The sequence below is a fragment of the Ipomoea nil genome, unplaced genomic scaffold (assembly GCF_001879475.1).
Source record: "Ipomoea nil cultivar Tokyo-kokei standard unplaced genomic scaffold, Asagao_1.1 scaffold1952, whole genome shotgun sequence".
Taxonomy (NCBI): Eukaryota; Viridiplantae; Streptophyta; class Magnoliopsida; order Solanales; family Convolvulaceae; genus Ipomoea; species Ipomoea nil.
The window spans coordinates 987,575-1,002,680 of record NW_017618380.1 but is presented as its reverse complement, the minus strand read 5'-3'; the positions used below and the strand labels follow the sequence as shown (position 1 = coordinate 1,002,680).

General features: G+C 38.5%; 1 protein-coding gene across 1 annotated transcript; it reads right to left on the bottom strand.

Moving 5' to 3' along the window:
- Positions 1-277: 277 nt before the first annotated feature.
- On the bottom strand, positions 278-1,222 carry LOC109146958 (uncharacterized protein At1g15400). Its single transcript, XM_019294607.1, has one exon. The coding sequence runs from the start codon at positions 1,045-1,047 to the stop codon at positions 637-639; it is 411 nt and encodes a 136-aa protein (XP_019150152.1). The 5' UTR covers positions 1,048-1,222; the 3' UTR covers positions 278-636.
- Positions 1,223-15,106: the final 13,884 nt, after the last annotated feature.

Sequence of the window (15,106 nt, the reverse complement as noted above, 5' to 3'; positions counted from 1 at the left end):
ATAACAATTTGGCTGGAATTGCTTCTTTAATCAATAAGATATCCCCTGAGGTGCCGGAAATTCCATAACCAAATGGGATTTTAATCCATGACTCATTTGTGCATAGGATAATTAGAATAAGGTAGTACCAAAAAAACTTGTTATTTACTCTGATTTGATTCTAATAATAATCAACATATATAGATGATATTTAGATTGAAATAAATTTTTATAAATGTATAGTTCACTGTTCGATTTTACTTTGGTGAGGGTTAAACACAATCTAATAGAGTAGATAAAGATCACATAATGTCACACTTTCCTCATAAGATGCTTAGCTTTGAATCTTAGATTTGGTTTGTACATTGAAAATTGTTTTAGGCTTACAACTTGTGCAGGGGAGAAAACATCATATACACAAAAACTAAATTCAAAAATCTAACATTATAATTAAAAAAAAAAAAAAAAAAAAAAAAAAAAAAAAAAAAAAAAGATGACAAGAAAAAGAAAGGCAACAAAGATGTAATTTTTATTTTTACTTTTTGTCTTTTTGCTCCAAATCTCTGACACCTCGTTTTTATCGACCTTGAATGTACTTATAATCACCGAATTTCATGTTTCACCGATCCCCATGACCTCACCGGAAAACCCACGAATTTATCGCACCTTCCGCTTCCCGCCAGGATTCTTGGATCGACGGCGAGCTTTCTCCTGTTTGGCAAAAGGACCGCAGAGTCCACACGCCGAAACCTTAGGGGACGGCGGCTCTATCGCCGGAGATACCTTCCCGGTGCGGAATCCCCGCCCGCCTCCGTTGGATCGGCTCCTCTGGATCGATCCAGCGTTTCTCGATGAAACCATTGGCGCTGCCGACTCCGCCGCCGCCGCCGCCGCCGGCGGTTGCTCTTTGGATTGTTCTCCTGCTTGTTTGAGTTGAGGATCGGGTAATTGGTCTGTTAGGGTTTCCTCTTTCTGGTTGACTAAGCTGGCGAGGAACTTGTCGTCCCAAACAAGCCCCGATGAACCCTGCCGCCGAAAAGACACCGCAGACCGCTGTAACCCAGCCATCACTTTCTGGATCTTTAAATTCTCCAGCCCGTAAGCACTCTCGAGGATGGATTTATGGACTGCGTCTGACTTTTCTCCGCCTGTATGGTTATATATGCTACACACTCACAGAAAGAGAGAGAGAGAGAGAGAGAGAGACTAGTGGTTTACTCACAGAAGTATTCTTTGAAATAGAACCCAGCCAAACAGCCGGCATATATTTATCTAAAAACAAATTTATTTTAAGTTTATATTATTTTAAGGATAATGTTTTTCATCCTAAAATTATTATTAAAAAAAATTATTATTTTTTAGATAGAAATGTCAAATAGGTCCATTTACTATTAGAGTACTCAATTAACTAATCCTTATACAATGGATCAGGGTTCACAGTGGACTGTGGTCCCTGGTGCATATGTATATATTTTATTTTGTGATTTTTTTTGTGTCTTGTGTTATAAAATTTTGTACCTTAAGATTATGAATTCTATACCTGAAACAAATTAGTAATTGTGTCATATTGTTATGAATTTTTATGTCTTGTATTGTGAAATTTTGTGTCTATGAACACAAATTATATATACCTAAATCAGATTTGAAAAATAAGTAAATATATAACATGTGTAGGTGTCTTGTGTTGTGATTTTTTGTCTATTGTGTTATAAAATTCTGTACTATACAAGTATGAAATTTTGTACCTCGTCGTTTTGATCCAGGGTTCATAATGCTGTGTGAACCCTAGTTGTCCATGATATAAATTGCCTCAGTTAACCCTATAGTCTAAAATAAGAGCTAATTTGATACATAAACTTTCTAAAATTCTTGCATTTATCATTTTTTTCCAGGTTTCATCAGGTTGTCAGTCCATATTAAGCTCACATGGACATTTAGTTTTAAAAAAAGTTGTTGACATGAAATTTATTAAGGCTATAAATTAAAACCAAGCAAACTCTATCAGTATGTTCTTCATCTTCGACTTCTTTCTTCAGCTTTGTCTTCTCAAACCCATCTTCGACTTCTTTCTTCAGCTTCGTCTTCTCAAAATCGTATCAACTTCGTTTGTCTTCTTGGTTTGAAATGTATTCATCTTCGACTTCATCAGTTGTGCGAAACAATTTGGAGCTAGTATGAGCTTGCAATGTATTGTCGTTGTGGATTGAAAGCCCCAATTTGCACAACTCGCGATTATAATATAATTCCACCTTCTAGTGAATTTTCCACTTTGCGGTGGATTGAAGAAATCCCACCTTCCGTGTGGAATTGGAGCCACTGAAAAGTAAAAAAGATTCACTTTTTGGTGGATTGAAACCATGTCAAGGAAAATATTATTTTTGTTAGACACCATGTCAAACAAAATATTTTGCTAATCACATCATCTTAACCAGACGTCATGTCATCAAAATCTGATGGAACCTGAAAAAAATGGTAAATGAAATAATTTTAAGAAGTTTATGTATCAAATTAGCTCTTATTTTAGACCAAGAAATTGAGCACTTGTGAGTAGTAGATGTGCCTATTTGACCCAACTGTCTATTTTTTTTTATATATATTTAATAACCTATATTTTTCAGCTTTGCTAGACTATATCATGGACTCTATAAACCTGCCCCAAGACCTATGGAGAAAGTAAATCGCGAGTTGCATAGGTGGCCAAGTGATTCCAAGTTCTTCATTGTTGTATAGTAAACTTCTATGGCTATGTTTGGCAAACATAGTTGAAAAGGTAGCTGAAAGCTAAAAAGTTAGAAGTTAGAAGTTGAAAACTGAAAAGCTGTTAACTAGCTGAGTTATGCTTAAAAGTGTCTGGTAAAATTAGCTTTTTGATAAGCTGATAAATGTAAAAAGACTAAAAAAGATACATTTTCATAAAATTTAAATGATGTGATTATTATACTGTTTTTATATTATTAAATATATGAGTGATATTTAATTTATAAAAAAATTGTTTTTATAATATATATGAGATATATATTAAATTAAAACAAAAGAATTTTTTTTTAATTGGTAAGGGTAAAGAATGTCATTTATTTATGAACGAACCATTGGAGTTAGCACTTGGAGTTGCTGGGTGGTGAAGAGTTGCCGAAGAGGATGAATAAAAATATAGGAGAAGTGAAAAAGCCAAAAGGATTTTAATTGCAAAGTGTAAAATATGTCATTTATTTAAAATAATAAGGATAAAGATGAAAAAAAGTTATGAAGCTCCTGTAATATTTTTTAAATGCTACATATGGCTCTGTTTGCCAGAGCTTATTTAGGAGCTTATAGCTTATTTTAAGCTACTAATAAGCTATAAGCTCTGTTTGTTAATATTTCCAAAATAAGCTTATAGCTTAAAATAAGAACTTATTTTGGAACGCTAGTTCAAAATAAGCTAGGACCTCCCTAACTCTATTTCCATCATTGTCCTTATTATTTTAAAGAAATGACATCATTTACCCTTCCCAATTAAAATCTTTTTCTCTTCTCCCGCAACTTTTATCGCAATTATTATTATTATTATTGTTATTGTTATTGTTATTGTTATTGTTATTGTTATTGCTATTGCTATTGCTATTGCTATTGCTATTACTATTACTATTACTATTACTGTTACTATTACTAGATGAATGAGATTTGCAACACTATTGCTACTTCATTATCGGATGCTAGATCATGATTATGCTAATAATTTTCTTTCAAAATGTTAATTTTTTTTAAAGACAAAATGTTAAAATTTAATATGTAAACAAACTAATTTAAATTTTATGAAGATGTCCCTTTTTGTCTTTTTACATTTATTAGCTTATCAAAAAGCTAATTTTACCAAACACTTTCAAGCGTTACAGATAGCTTAACAACTCTTCAATTTTAAGCTCCTAGCTTATAGCTTTTTAGCTACCTTTTCAGCTAGGTTTGCCAAACATAGCCATAATTTAACTTTTCAAAAAAAGCTCTTATTTTAAGCTACTAGCTTATTTTGGAAACATTACCAAATAAAATTGAACTTATAGCTTATTAGTAGCTTAAAATAAGGTATAAGCTCGACCAAACAGAGCCTATATATACACAGGGACGGAGGCAAAGGGGGGGCACCTGCCCCCCCTCACCCCGCCCCACCCCTACCCTATATATAGCTTTGTATATAATATGTATATATAGTACATTATTAGTATAAGTATTATAAAATAGATTTTGTAAACAAAAGCTTTGATAGATAAGGTGGTAGGAAATGCGTTTGGGTTTCAAAATGGCTTGGGTTTGATTCCTTGCATTGACACTTTCTTAGTTTTCTTAACATATTAATAATGAGATGTATATATAACTTTCTTTATATTAATAATGGAATGTGTAATTTATAATGTGTTTTATATTCGAATTGTTTTATCAAATTAATTATTTTTCATATTTTGTTATAAATATTTTTATAAAGTTTTAATATGTTTTATTTTTCGCTATATCCAACAATATTTATTGTTATACTTCTTAAAGTGTTTCATTTTTTTTTCAAACTTTCTCTTTTATTTTAATTTTTTGGCCTCACTGAATTTTTTTTTTGAATCCGCCACTGACCATCCCTACTTCTTTCCGTCCCTGTATCCTCAACATAATTTCTGGCTCCGTCCCTGTATATACACGAGATTTTTACTATCATTAATTAGTCAAAATCCTATAATGATTCTTCAAATTCTCAGTAGAATTCAAATTTCCATTCTATCTTTACTGATGAATTTGCTAGAACCATTTCAAATTTTGAGTTAATAACAAATCTACATATCTAATAATAACAGATGAGTAACATATACTTGTCATATTGGAGGGAGGTAAATGCAAGTAATATAAACAATTAGATTTATAATAAGGACCATGCTAATATTACTTCCATTTACCTCCAATAGGTCAAGTATATGTTATACTTGCACTCCATAAGTTAATCAAAAGAGTTGTACTATAAATTTTTTGCCTGTAAATTATGTAAGTGAGTTTTTCTCACAAAAAAAAAAAAAAATCAAATAATAATTTCTCAACCAAAAAAGATATTTGTTTTGTAAAAGATTCTGTAATATGGACTATACATGGAACATATGATAGACAACTCATGAAGATATGTTACATCAAACATATTTTGTCTTGATACAATATGTGTAAGTGTATATATATACATATACAGTATACATGCATACATACATATATGTGTCTGAGTGGATATGATGACACTTTTGATCCCTGAATAGTTTCATTTTTAAAAATTTGATCAATGTAAGTTAATTTAAAAAATTCTAGCCCTTTAGTTGTTCATAATGTTGCACTTTTAGTCTCTAGTATTATATAATTGTCATACTCCATTAACATATGATGTTATATTTATCATTTAGAATTAATATTCACACGGTTAAAAATGACATTTTCAGATCATGGAGATATAGTGAAACGTTAACCATGGATATTGATTATAAATGACAAAAATAACCTCATAGAACAGAGTTTGCTAACAGAGTTTGATAATTATATAACACTAAGGACTGATTGTGCAACATAATGGATAACTGAAAGACTAAATCTGTTTAAATCAATTAACAAGGAGCACATTACCAAAAATGAAAACAATTTAGGGGCAAAAAGTGTCCCCCTCCCCCACCCAGACACATATATAGGAGATTGAAATGATAACATGGTCATCCTGCTATAAAAAATGAGATTGATCATAACCGACCATGAGGGTTCATCAATGATTGTGGGTTTAATAAAAAAAATTACGAGATCAATTTTATAATTATTACTAATTTACTATTTTATAAATTTATTATAATTTATTTTTTGAAAGTATAACTTGAATCAAATACTATAGAGTGAAAAATACTTAACCAAAAGCCTTTTTTTTTTTTTTTAAAGAATTTGAAAAAAATTTAAATTCCTATAAAGAAACACATTATCTATTCTTCTCAAACACAACATTTGTTGTGTTATTCAACCAGTTTGGTTGGCGTGAGTGGCAATGCACCCTCATTCTTTTAAGAGAGGTCGGGAGTTCGAATTAATCTGATCGGAAATTAGTCTGAATATGGTATGAGCTTAAAGGTACCTCTTACACTTAGGGCCTACCCATGACATCTCGGCAAATGGTACCTCTGCTTACTCATGACACCTTGGCAAATTATTCTGTGGACCGGGTCCAAAATTACACAATTTACCACAGACCTCGTGGTCTGACAAATTTTTTTTTTTTTTTTTTTTTTTTTTTTAAATTCTAAGTTGGTTTATACCTTTCCTTTTATGACACAACGCTCGTATATTTGATCATTTTTGTGTACTGGAAAGGTGCCTCATACAGTTAGGGCCTACTCAGGACACCTCGTGAGATGACAAAAAAGTATTTTATTCTTTTTTTTTTTTTGAAAATAATGATGGTGTATTATTAAATGAGCATAGAAATAGAATCAGGAGGGACAGAGTCCCAGTACAAAGATTGATCTTGATCAAAAGCTAACGAAACTAAAGTATGGGCAGCTAAATTTAATGTTCTAGTGATGTAATTTAAAGAACAATAATTAAATGACGATATAAACGTCCTGCACTGGTCAGCTATCATTCCAACATAGGATAAAGTAGTCGTTGAGTTTGAATGCATGTATGATGTTCCGTAGCTCCATGCAATCAGTAAGAAGGTCCACCTCCAGTGTATTGTGCTCTTTAAGCCATGAGAGAGCCTCCTTACAAGCTAATGCTTTTGCCATGAGAGGTGAAAAGGCACCAGGCAACTTGCCACATTTTGCCGCTACAAAAGAACCATCGTGGCCTAGTAGAACCACCCCATACGTTGCATCCCCCGTGGTTTGCCTGTAGCCAGCATCTACAAAGCATTTTAATCTGGCGTGTGTGATAGGTGTTGACAAAGCCGAGGACGCCGAGAGTTGCTGCCGCTGGTGGACCTGCCGATAGGCAGTCTCGGCCATCTTCGCGCGTCTCCAAGTCTGTCCAGGTTGCGGCAGCGCTTTGTCCCAAACGGCAGAGTTGCGGGCTCGCCATATATGGTAGAGCACACCCACGGCCACTCCTACCTGCTCTTTTGTCAAGGCGTTGAACATACTCATAAGCCATAAAGGAAAAGAATGCATCGCAATATTTGCAACAGGTAATTGTGAAACATTCCAAATCCTCCTAGAATAATCACAAGATATTAAGGCATGCATAACATTCTCATGTGCTAGATCACACATTGGGCATGCAGGGCTCACTTCTACCCTCTTTATAATCAAATTATCAGTAGTGGGAAGGATATCACATATAGCTCTCCACAGGAATGTTTTTCATTTAGATGGAATCTTCAATTTCCACATTGTAACCCATTTATCAAAAACACCAGGTTATTAGCATAATCCCCCACTATTCGCCTATAGGCATTCTTAACAGTGTACTCCCCTCTCGGGTTCCCCATCCAATACCATGAGTCCTCATAATCTGGACTAATAGGGATCATAGCAATTCTATTCACATCATCAGGAATAAAAAGATCAGATAGAATATGTGGATCCCAAGTCTTAGTTTGTGGGTCAATTAGGCCAGCTACCCCTGCCTCCCTTAATTCCTCAGGCATAATTGTTTGAACCAAAGGGCTGGGGTTGTTTGGTAGCCAGGGATGTCCCCATATGAGAGTTGTCTGTCCATTGCCAATCCTTCGTCGTATTCCTGCACACACCAAATTATGTGCTGCCATAATACTCCTCCAACAGAAGCTCGGGCAATTTCCTATGGTAGCATCAACAAAACTAGTTGTAGGGAAATACCGAGCTTTATAAATTCTTGCCGCAAGAGTAGATGGGTTAGTTAAGAAACGTCACGCCTGTTTCCCTAATATAGCCAAATTAAATGCACGCAGCTCCTTAAAGCCTAATCCACCATATTTTTTTGGGACACGTAATTTATCCCAAGCTTTCCAATGTATTCCTGTGCCTGCGCCATTACCCCGCCAGAATTTATTCATAATCCGCTCAATAGACAAACAAACTGTCTCATGTAGCAAAAATCACTCATTGAAAACGTAGGCATAGATTGAGCCACACTTTTCAACAAAACATCCTTACCAGCCTTCGACAACAACTTTTTATTCCATGAACCAATCCTCTGTTTGATATTGTCTTCCACATATGCAAAGAAAGCTGTTTTCCTTCTACCCACAAAGGATGGTAAACCCAAATATTTCCCAAAATTGGCTGCCTGCACAACCTCTAAACAGTTGGCAACTTGATCCCTGTCATTTCCTTGGGTATTCCGACTAAAACAAATACTTGATTTATTATAATTCACTACATGACTAGACAATTTTTCGTACCTTATGAGACATTGCTTAATAACACTGGCCTCTTGAATATTTGCCTTAAAAAAAATAATAGACTGTCATCCGCAAAAAAACAAATGTGACACAAGGGGGTGCTCCCCTAGCTACTCTACAGCCATGTATTGATCCTGTTATCTGTGCTCTCTGCAACAGCATTGAAAGGCCCTCTGCACAAATAATAAAAAGATAGGGAGAAAGGGGATCCCCTTGACTGAGTCCACGGGTGGGCGTTACACGTCCCCCAGCTTCACCATTGACCATCACAGTATAATTAACAGTAGTCACACACAGCATAATGAGACGAACCCAGCTATCATTAAATCCCATTACTGACAGCATTTTTTCCAGAAAAGGCCACTCCATTCTATCATAGGCTTTTGACATATCTAACTTGAGCGCACTCCACCTGTGACACCCCAAAAATCCAAATTCAATTCATGGATTAATTGAGTAATTAATCCTATTTCAATTGAGGAATTAATTCCTAAAATCATGATTTTTAATACTTGAGGACTAGTATTTGACTAGTCAACTTCAAAGTCATGTTGTACCTTGAGCTTTGAAGGGAGTTCCCTTGTTCCTTACACTTTCTAATGTTAGTAAGGGCATTCTTGACCTTTCACCAAGTGTTAGTATTGTAACCTAACCTAGAAGACATCTTCATTTCACCCCTTACACTTTCTAAAACATTAGCTCTACCTTCTCTCTAGAAAGGTGAGTAGCTTTTCCTCCAAGCTAAGTTGAGACCTTGCCAAGACTTCAAGATTTTCTTCCAAGATTCAACCTTTCACCTATTTGGGCATCTAGGAGGGTAAGATCTAAGTCCATCTTGTGTTTTTGGTTCCATCTTAGATGTCTTTTTTCTTAAAGGTAGGATCTTTATGATCTTTTGGTTTGTTCTTGAAGTGGGTTTGGAAAGTGAACCTTGTGGGGAGCTTGTTGAGGTGTAAAGTGAAGTCTTTTAGTCTACAAGAGGTAACCCATGCTCTACAAAATCTATTTTGCATACCTATGTGAATATTTCTTGGATTCTACATGTGTTTTGCTATGAAATATGAGTGTTGATGCATGATCTTGTGAAAATGCATATCTAGAGCTTGTGTTTAGGGTTCTTGTGTGCCATTGCTTGGCTATTCCTTTGATTCAAGTCACTTTATTGTATTTGGTGAGATTTGGCATGTTTTGGACTTGAATTTGAGCTTGGAGTTGGAAATTCCCGAAGGGATTGTTTTTGGTACAGGACGTGTACCCGCGGGCGGGGCACCACCCGTCGCCTCACCCGCGGGGTACAAGGCCTCGTGGGAGATGTTCCCGCGGGCGGAACCACGGGCGGGGCACCACCCGTGGGTCCACCCGCGGGGAACATGTTGTGGTTGTTGGGGGATTTGTTCCCCGTGATTCTTTTGACTCGGTATTTGGTCTTTTGACTTCCTGTTGTTCTTTGGTGGAACTATTTGAGTGTCTTCTTGATGTTTCGTATGTCTAGAACTATATGGTAGGAATCCATGTAGGCTTTGGTGTCTTGAATCGTGCTAAGTGTTCAACATTGTGTTTCGTTGAACCGTGATGTGTCTTGAGTGTTCCTCGGAACTACCTTTGGTTTATCTGTTTGATAAGCATGCTAGTTTGGTGTCTAAATGCTAGCGTGTGTGTTGTTTGTACCTTCCGATTGGTTGATGATAACTTATGTTATTCATCATTGTTGTTGTTGGGCTGTGACCCATTCCTTGATTGAGTATGTTTCATACCTTCGTTGTAATCCGTTGATTGATTCTCGTTGAAGTGTGATGCGTGTGTGGCTTTACCTGGATTGCACGATTAGTGGTATGGGACACTAGATACCAAGGTATTGCAGCGGTCCTCGTGGTGGCCGTGACGTGATTATGGAGTTATGGCCTGAGTGATGGGTCCACGTACTTCTTGGGAAGGCATGTGTTGCCGTGTGTGTGTACGGTACCTCGTGTACTATGAAATTGGTGGCTTTGTTGGTGGGAGACGACGGTCCCGGAGAGAAAAGGTTGGACTAAGAAGTACAGGGGTCCTGGAGGTAATGGTTGGAAAGAAGAAACAAGGTTGGGGGTAGCCATAAGGTTAGAACAGGGCATAAGGCAGGCATACCAACTCGTGATGGGTGATGTCGCGAGGGCTATTGTAGCCGGTGATGTGTGTTCTTCTCTTGTGACGTGTGTAGTCACAGAGGCATGTGTTGCCTTGGCGTGTGTTGCCGGGTGTGTAAGTCTTATTCTTTGGCGTGGTGCTTGTCGAGTTTTGATCTATTGAGTGATGATAGATCATGCCTTGAGTCTTTTGTGAGTCGTGTTGTTCTTGTGGTTTTGGGATGTGTTCCCGTGTTGTTTGTTGAGAGTGTTGAGTCTTATATTGGCTATTACTCTTGGTTTCGTACTTATATACTTATGTATTCTGTTTCGAAAATGGCTTTACAACTTATATCTTATCTATGTATGATATTTCACATGAATTGGTGGGTTACCAGCATTATTCGCTGACCGGGCGTCGTCCCATGTTTATCTTTGTGTTCTTACAGGTGATGTCTAGTCGAGCGCGATGTCTAGTGCCCGATAGTGTAGTATCTTTCCCTTGCCTTACGGCCTGTGAGCCGATTTAGCTTTAGACTATGAGTTTTTGGATAGTTGTATACCATGCAGATTTGGCCGTAGCGTATGTCGTGTTGATAAGCGTGGCATAACACCCCTGTTTTGGATTTTATGTTATCCAGTTACCCTTTTATCTTCCGTTGTGCTAGTGTTTTGTTATGATATCTGCATGCGTTAAGGCTTTTATTATAGCTTGTTTTAAGGGGGTGTTACAGTTGGTATCAGAGCCTAGGTTTGAGCCTAGGAAGGATTAAGTCTAGACTTTCTAAGTGGCTAAGCGTGGTTTGAGACCTTTAAGCGACCTTAAGAATCTAAGTGTTACGCTTAGGACTCTAGGTTGCGCGGTGAGGTTGTGAGTTCTCTTATCGTTTTCTGTTGTGTTGTATGTGTTTTGTTTTCCTTTTAATTTTGGTTCTCTTTAGTTAAGGCACCAGGTAAGGGTGCGAGCCTTGAGTTTCCTCCCGTGATCGTGCTGTTGCTGGAGAAGTCGAGGATGGCACCATCGAGACGTCGTGCAAAGTCTTCAGAAGCAGTCACCAGTGAACAGTTGGCTACGTTCTATCTTCGGCAGGAAGCAGACTCGTGGTGGATGCTTGAAAGGCCAGCCTGTAGACAAGATCCGGAGTTCAGTTGAGAAGACCTGAAGGTTAAGTTACGTGAGCGGTTCTACCCTGCTCAAGTAAAGGAGGCCTACCTTTGTGCAACCGACCCTACCGAGTTCAGCAAGTTCAGAAACGAATCCGGGAGAACCGTAAGAGGAAGCTTGACGGAAGTGTTTCACCGGTGGTTAGTAGTTTGATGGCTACCGATGTCGAAGCAACAAGAAGTTTTCAAAGAGATGGTTCTAAGAGAAGTAAGGCTCTCAAATCAAGCCGGAAGATCAAGGCTAAAGGAAGGTGCTCCGTTTGCAAGAAGTGTGGAAGTGACCACCCCAGGCGTCATCTGTCTTGGGAAACCGATAGAGTGCTTTGCTAGTGGCAAGAAAGGTCACCGGTCTACAAGTTTAAGAGGAAGACTTCAGCAAGCTCAAAACCAGTTGGTAGTGTGAGGCCCCGGTTGGGAAGTAAGCATCGAAGGACTCAGTGGAAGTAGCAATCAGGACCCGTGTACGAAGTCGGGACCTCGGTAAGGCAAGATGTAACACCCCAGATTTTCAAGACTTTTAAAACTTATATAATAAAGATAGAATCTCATTAAATCCCAAAATACGATACAAAAGAGTACGGGGTGCTAAGCCACACCTAAGCTAGAGAGCTCAGGTGCACAGGCGAACTAACTAATATCCTTAATAATGTAAACGCATAGACATGGAACGCAGGCCGAAAGGGGAAACTAACTACTTCTACGCTCCAAGTTCTAGCGCGCTCCAGTGACTTACTTTTCTGTGCCTGAAAGCCAAATATATCTGTTCAGCGAGAGATGCTGGTAACCCACTCTAACGCGTTGAAATACAATACATATAGAGATATATATAGATATACGAAAACCATTTTGAGCAAGAAGATATATCCTACGAACTCTAGCTTTTAAAACCGGGAATGACTCGACAGATAGGGGTACACACAATCAACAGTCATAATCAAGTATATACAATTCTCGACATAGGGCACAGTTATAAATAAACACAACCAATAATCACAATTAAACATGTATAGTTTACTAGCAAGAATCCTATGGTCACGTTTCCATAACAGTCACAACATCAATCCTTCCTATCTCATCATATAGCACACTTTGTTGGCGCCACAGGACCAATCGCATGCCCATACATGAGGGTCAGCGCAAATAGGTCTGACACGGCCCCGCAGCACCCTGCCCCGTCTCACATTACGGAGGAGTCGATCGCAACCGACTGATGAACCGCAGTTCTATATAATATTTATATACCTGACCGGTCTTTACCAGCCTGGTTAACAGTTGGGATGATTCTCAGCCCATTCAACTGCCCGTATAGTGGACCTTTGTCCTATATAATATTTATATACCTGACCGGTCTTTACCAGCCTGGTTAACAGCCGGTATGGTTCTCAGCCCATCCGACTACCCGTATAGTGGAACTTAGTCCTATATAATATTTATATACCTGACCGGTCTTTACCAGCCTGGTTAACAGCCGGTATGGTTCTCAGCCCATCCGACTGCCCGTATAGCCCGATTGATCTCAACCAAATCGGGGTAACATGCACACATAACACTTAGCAAGCACATGCAGCCCATATTAGCACATTGGGAAGGGGGGGAAAAACGTATAACGAAACCTATGCGTGGTCATCCACAACTAGGAATATTCCTAAGGGGTTCATACTTCTCATACCTGGGTCAACGGGATACCAATTCAACTAGCATGCAATATATAAGACTCATACAACCTACGAACGGTACCCGAAACATCAAACTAGACATAGGCACGATAGACGGAGTCCGTTGGGACACCACGGGGGTCGGGGAAACATCAAACGGGGAAGCCGGGGTCCCGAGTGTGGGAATTTCCAGCGGGTAGCCGGTGGGTGGGGGGCCACCCGCTGGCTGCCCGCCGGTAAGCACTGTTCCGGGCAGCGGGTCGCCGGCGGGCAGTTGCCCGCCCGCCGGCTGCCCGCTACCGGAGACGTCCCTTCTGGCCGCGGGTAAGTGGCGGGTCCCCTACCCCCCACCTACCCCCACTGGCTCTTTATACACAAAACGCCCCGGGAACCATTGTGGAACCCGAAACCATGCTTAGACACTTTACAACGCAATTAACGATCAACACGTAGACAATTAACGGATCAAATACGAGAAACGTACAGCACATAACCTATCATGCTTTTCTAAACATAATCGACACCCAAACATGCGATTTCCCCACCCGATACACCAAGAATAATATCATACGATACAACCTAGGGTTCTAATCACTTTTATACCAACAAGAATACGATTCGTCTTCTAATTACAAGATTCGGTAAGAATATCACATAAGCACCAAGAATGCCATACAATTATCAAGAACGACATATAAACATCAAGAACTCCACATAATCATCAAGAACACCATAATTATCAAGAATCTCCCAATATCAAGATCACCCATGGAATTATCCCATCAATCATCAATAATAATATCACAAATCATCAATATACAGTAATATAGGGAAATCCTACGGGGGAAATCATAGCTATGAAAATAGGTTTTGTTGAGACATGGGTTACTTCTTAGCCTTAATTAATTCCTTGGCTATGAAGGGTCTTTCTTTAAGCTTTCAAGCTTTCTTGCTTTCTTGATTTCTTCTAAGGGAATTCTTGGAGCTCTTTGGGGTGGTGAGTCGTTTATTGTGGTGGGGGGGGGGGGGGGTTCTAGGTGCCTCTTAAGTCCCCTATTTATATATTTAGGAGTCCTGGTTAGGAACTAATATTATAGGCTTGCTAATTCCATTCCTTTTGGAACTAAGGATTGGGTTTAGGGATAAGGGTCCATGGTCCATAGTGGACCATATTAATTAATTAAAGGGAATCCTAATCGTAGTCTGAATAGTAAAAGGCCTACTTCCTTTATTCCTAATAGATAACTAGGTCTAGGATTCCTGATTAGAATCTGAATAGTAAAGGGTTTACTTTCTTTATTCCTAATAGGCTTAGGACTCTAATTTAGGCAAGGGTCCACGGTTCATGGTGGACCTTATTAATTAATTAAAGGAAACCTAACCGAATTAAATCATATTTAATTAGTATTAACGGGATTAATTAAATAATTAATCCGGGATTGAAGGCCGTAACACGGGGTGTTACACTCTCCCCCCCTTACGAGAAGCTTCGTCCCCGAAGCTTGGAAGTCATTGCGGGGGTAACGAGTCCAAAGTAGTACGGTGGTCCTATAGCGAAAGCATTCTACGGGGAAACTGTATAATTGTATGTTTATATGTGCTGGGTTTTTGGGAACGATTAGGTTTAAAGGGCTAAGAGACTGGGTTTCAAACCTGAGGACAAAGTGAATTTAGGAATTAGGATCAAAGTTTTCAAGGTTGCAACTTAGGGTGCGAGGTTGCCACCTTGTATGGAATTGTTAAAATAGGGGATCAAGAGTGTGGTTGAAGGGTAGAAAGGGTTTTGAAATAAGGAGGGGGCTGATTTTCCGAGGGGGGGAAGGGAATTCGGCTAGGATGGGTTAAGGGTT

Excerpts from the sequence above, each read along its gene's own strand:
- LOC109146958 (XM_019294607.1), bottom strand. The coding sequence starts at position 1,047 with ATGGCTGGGTTACAGCGGTCTGCGGTGTCTTTTCGGCGGCAGGGTTCA.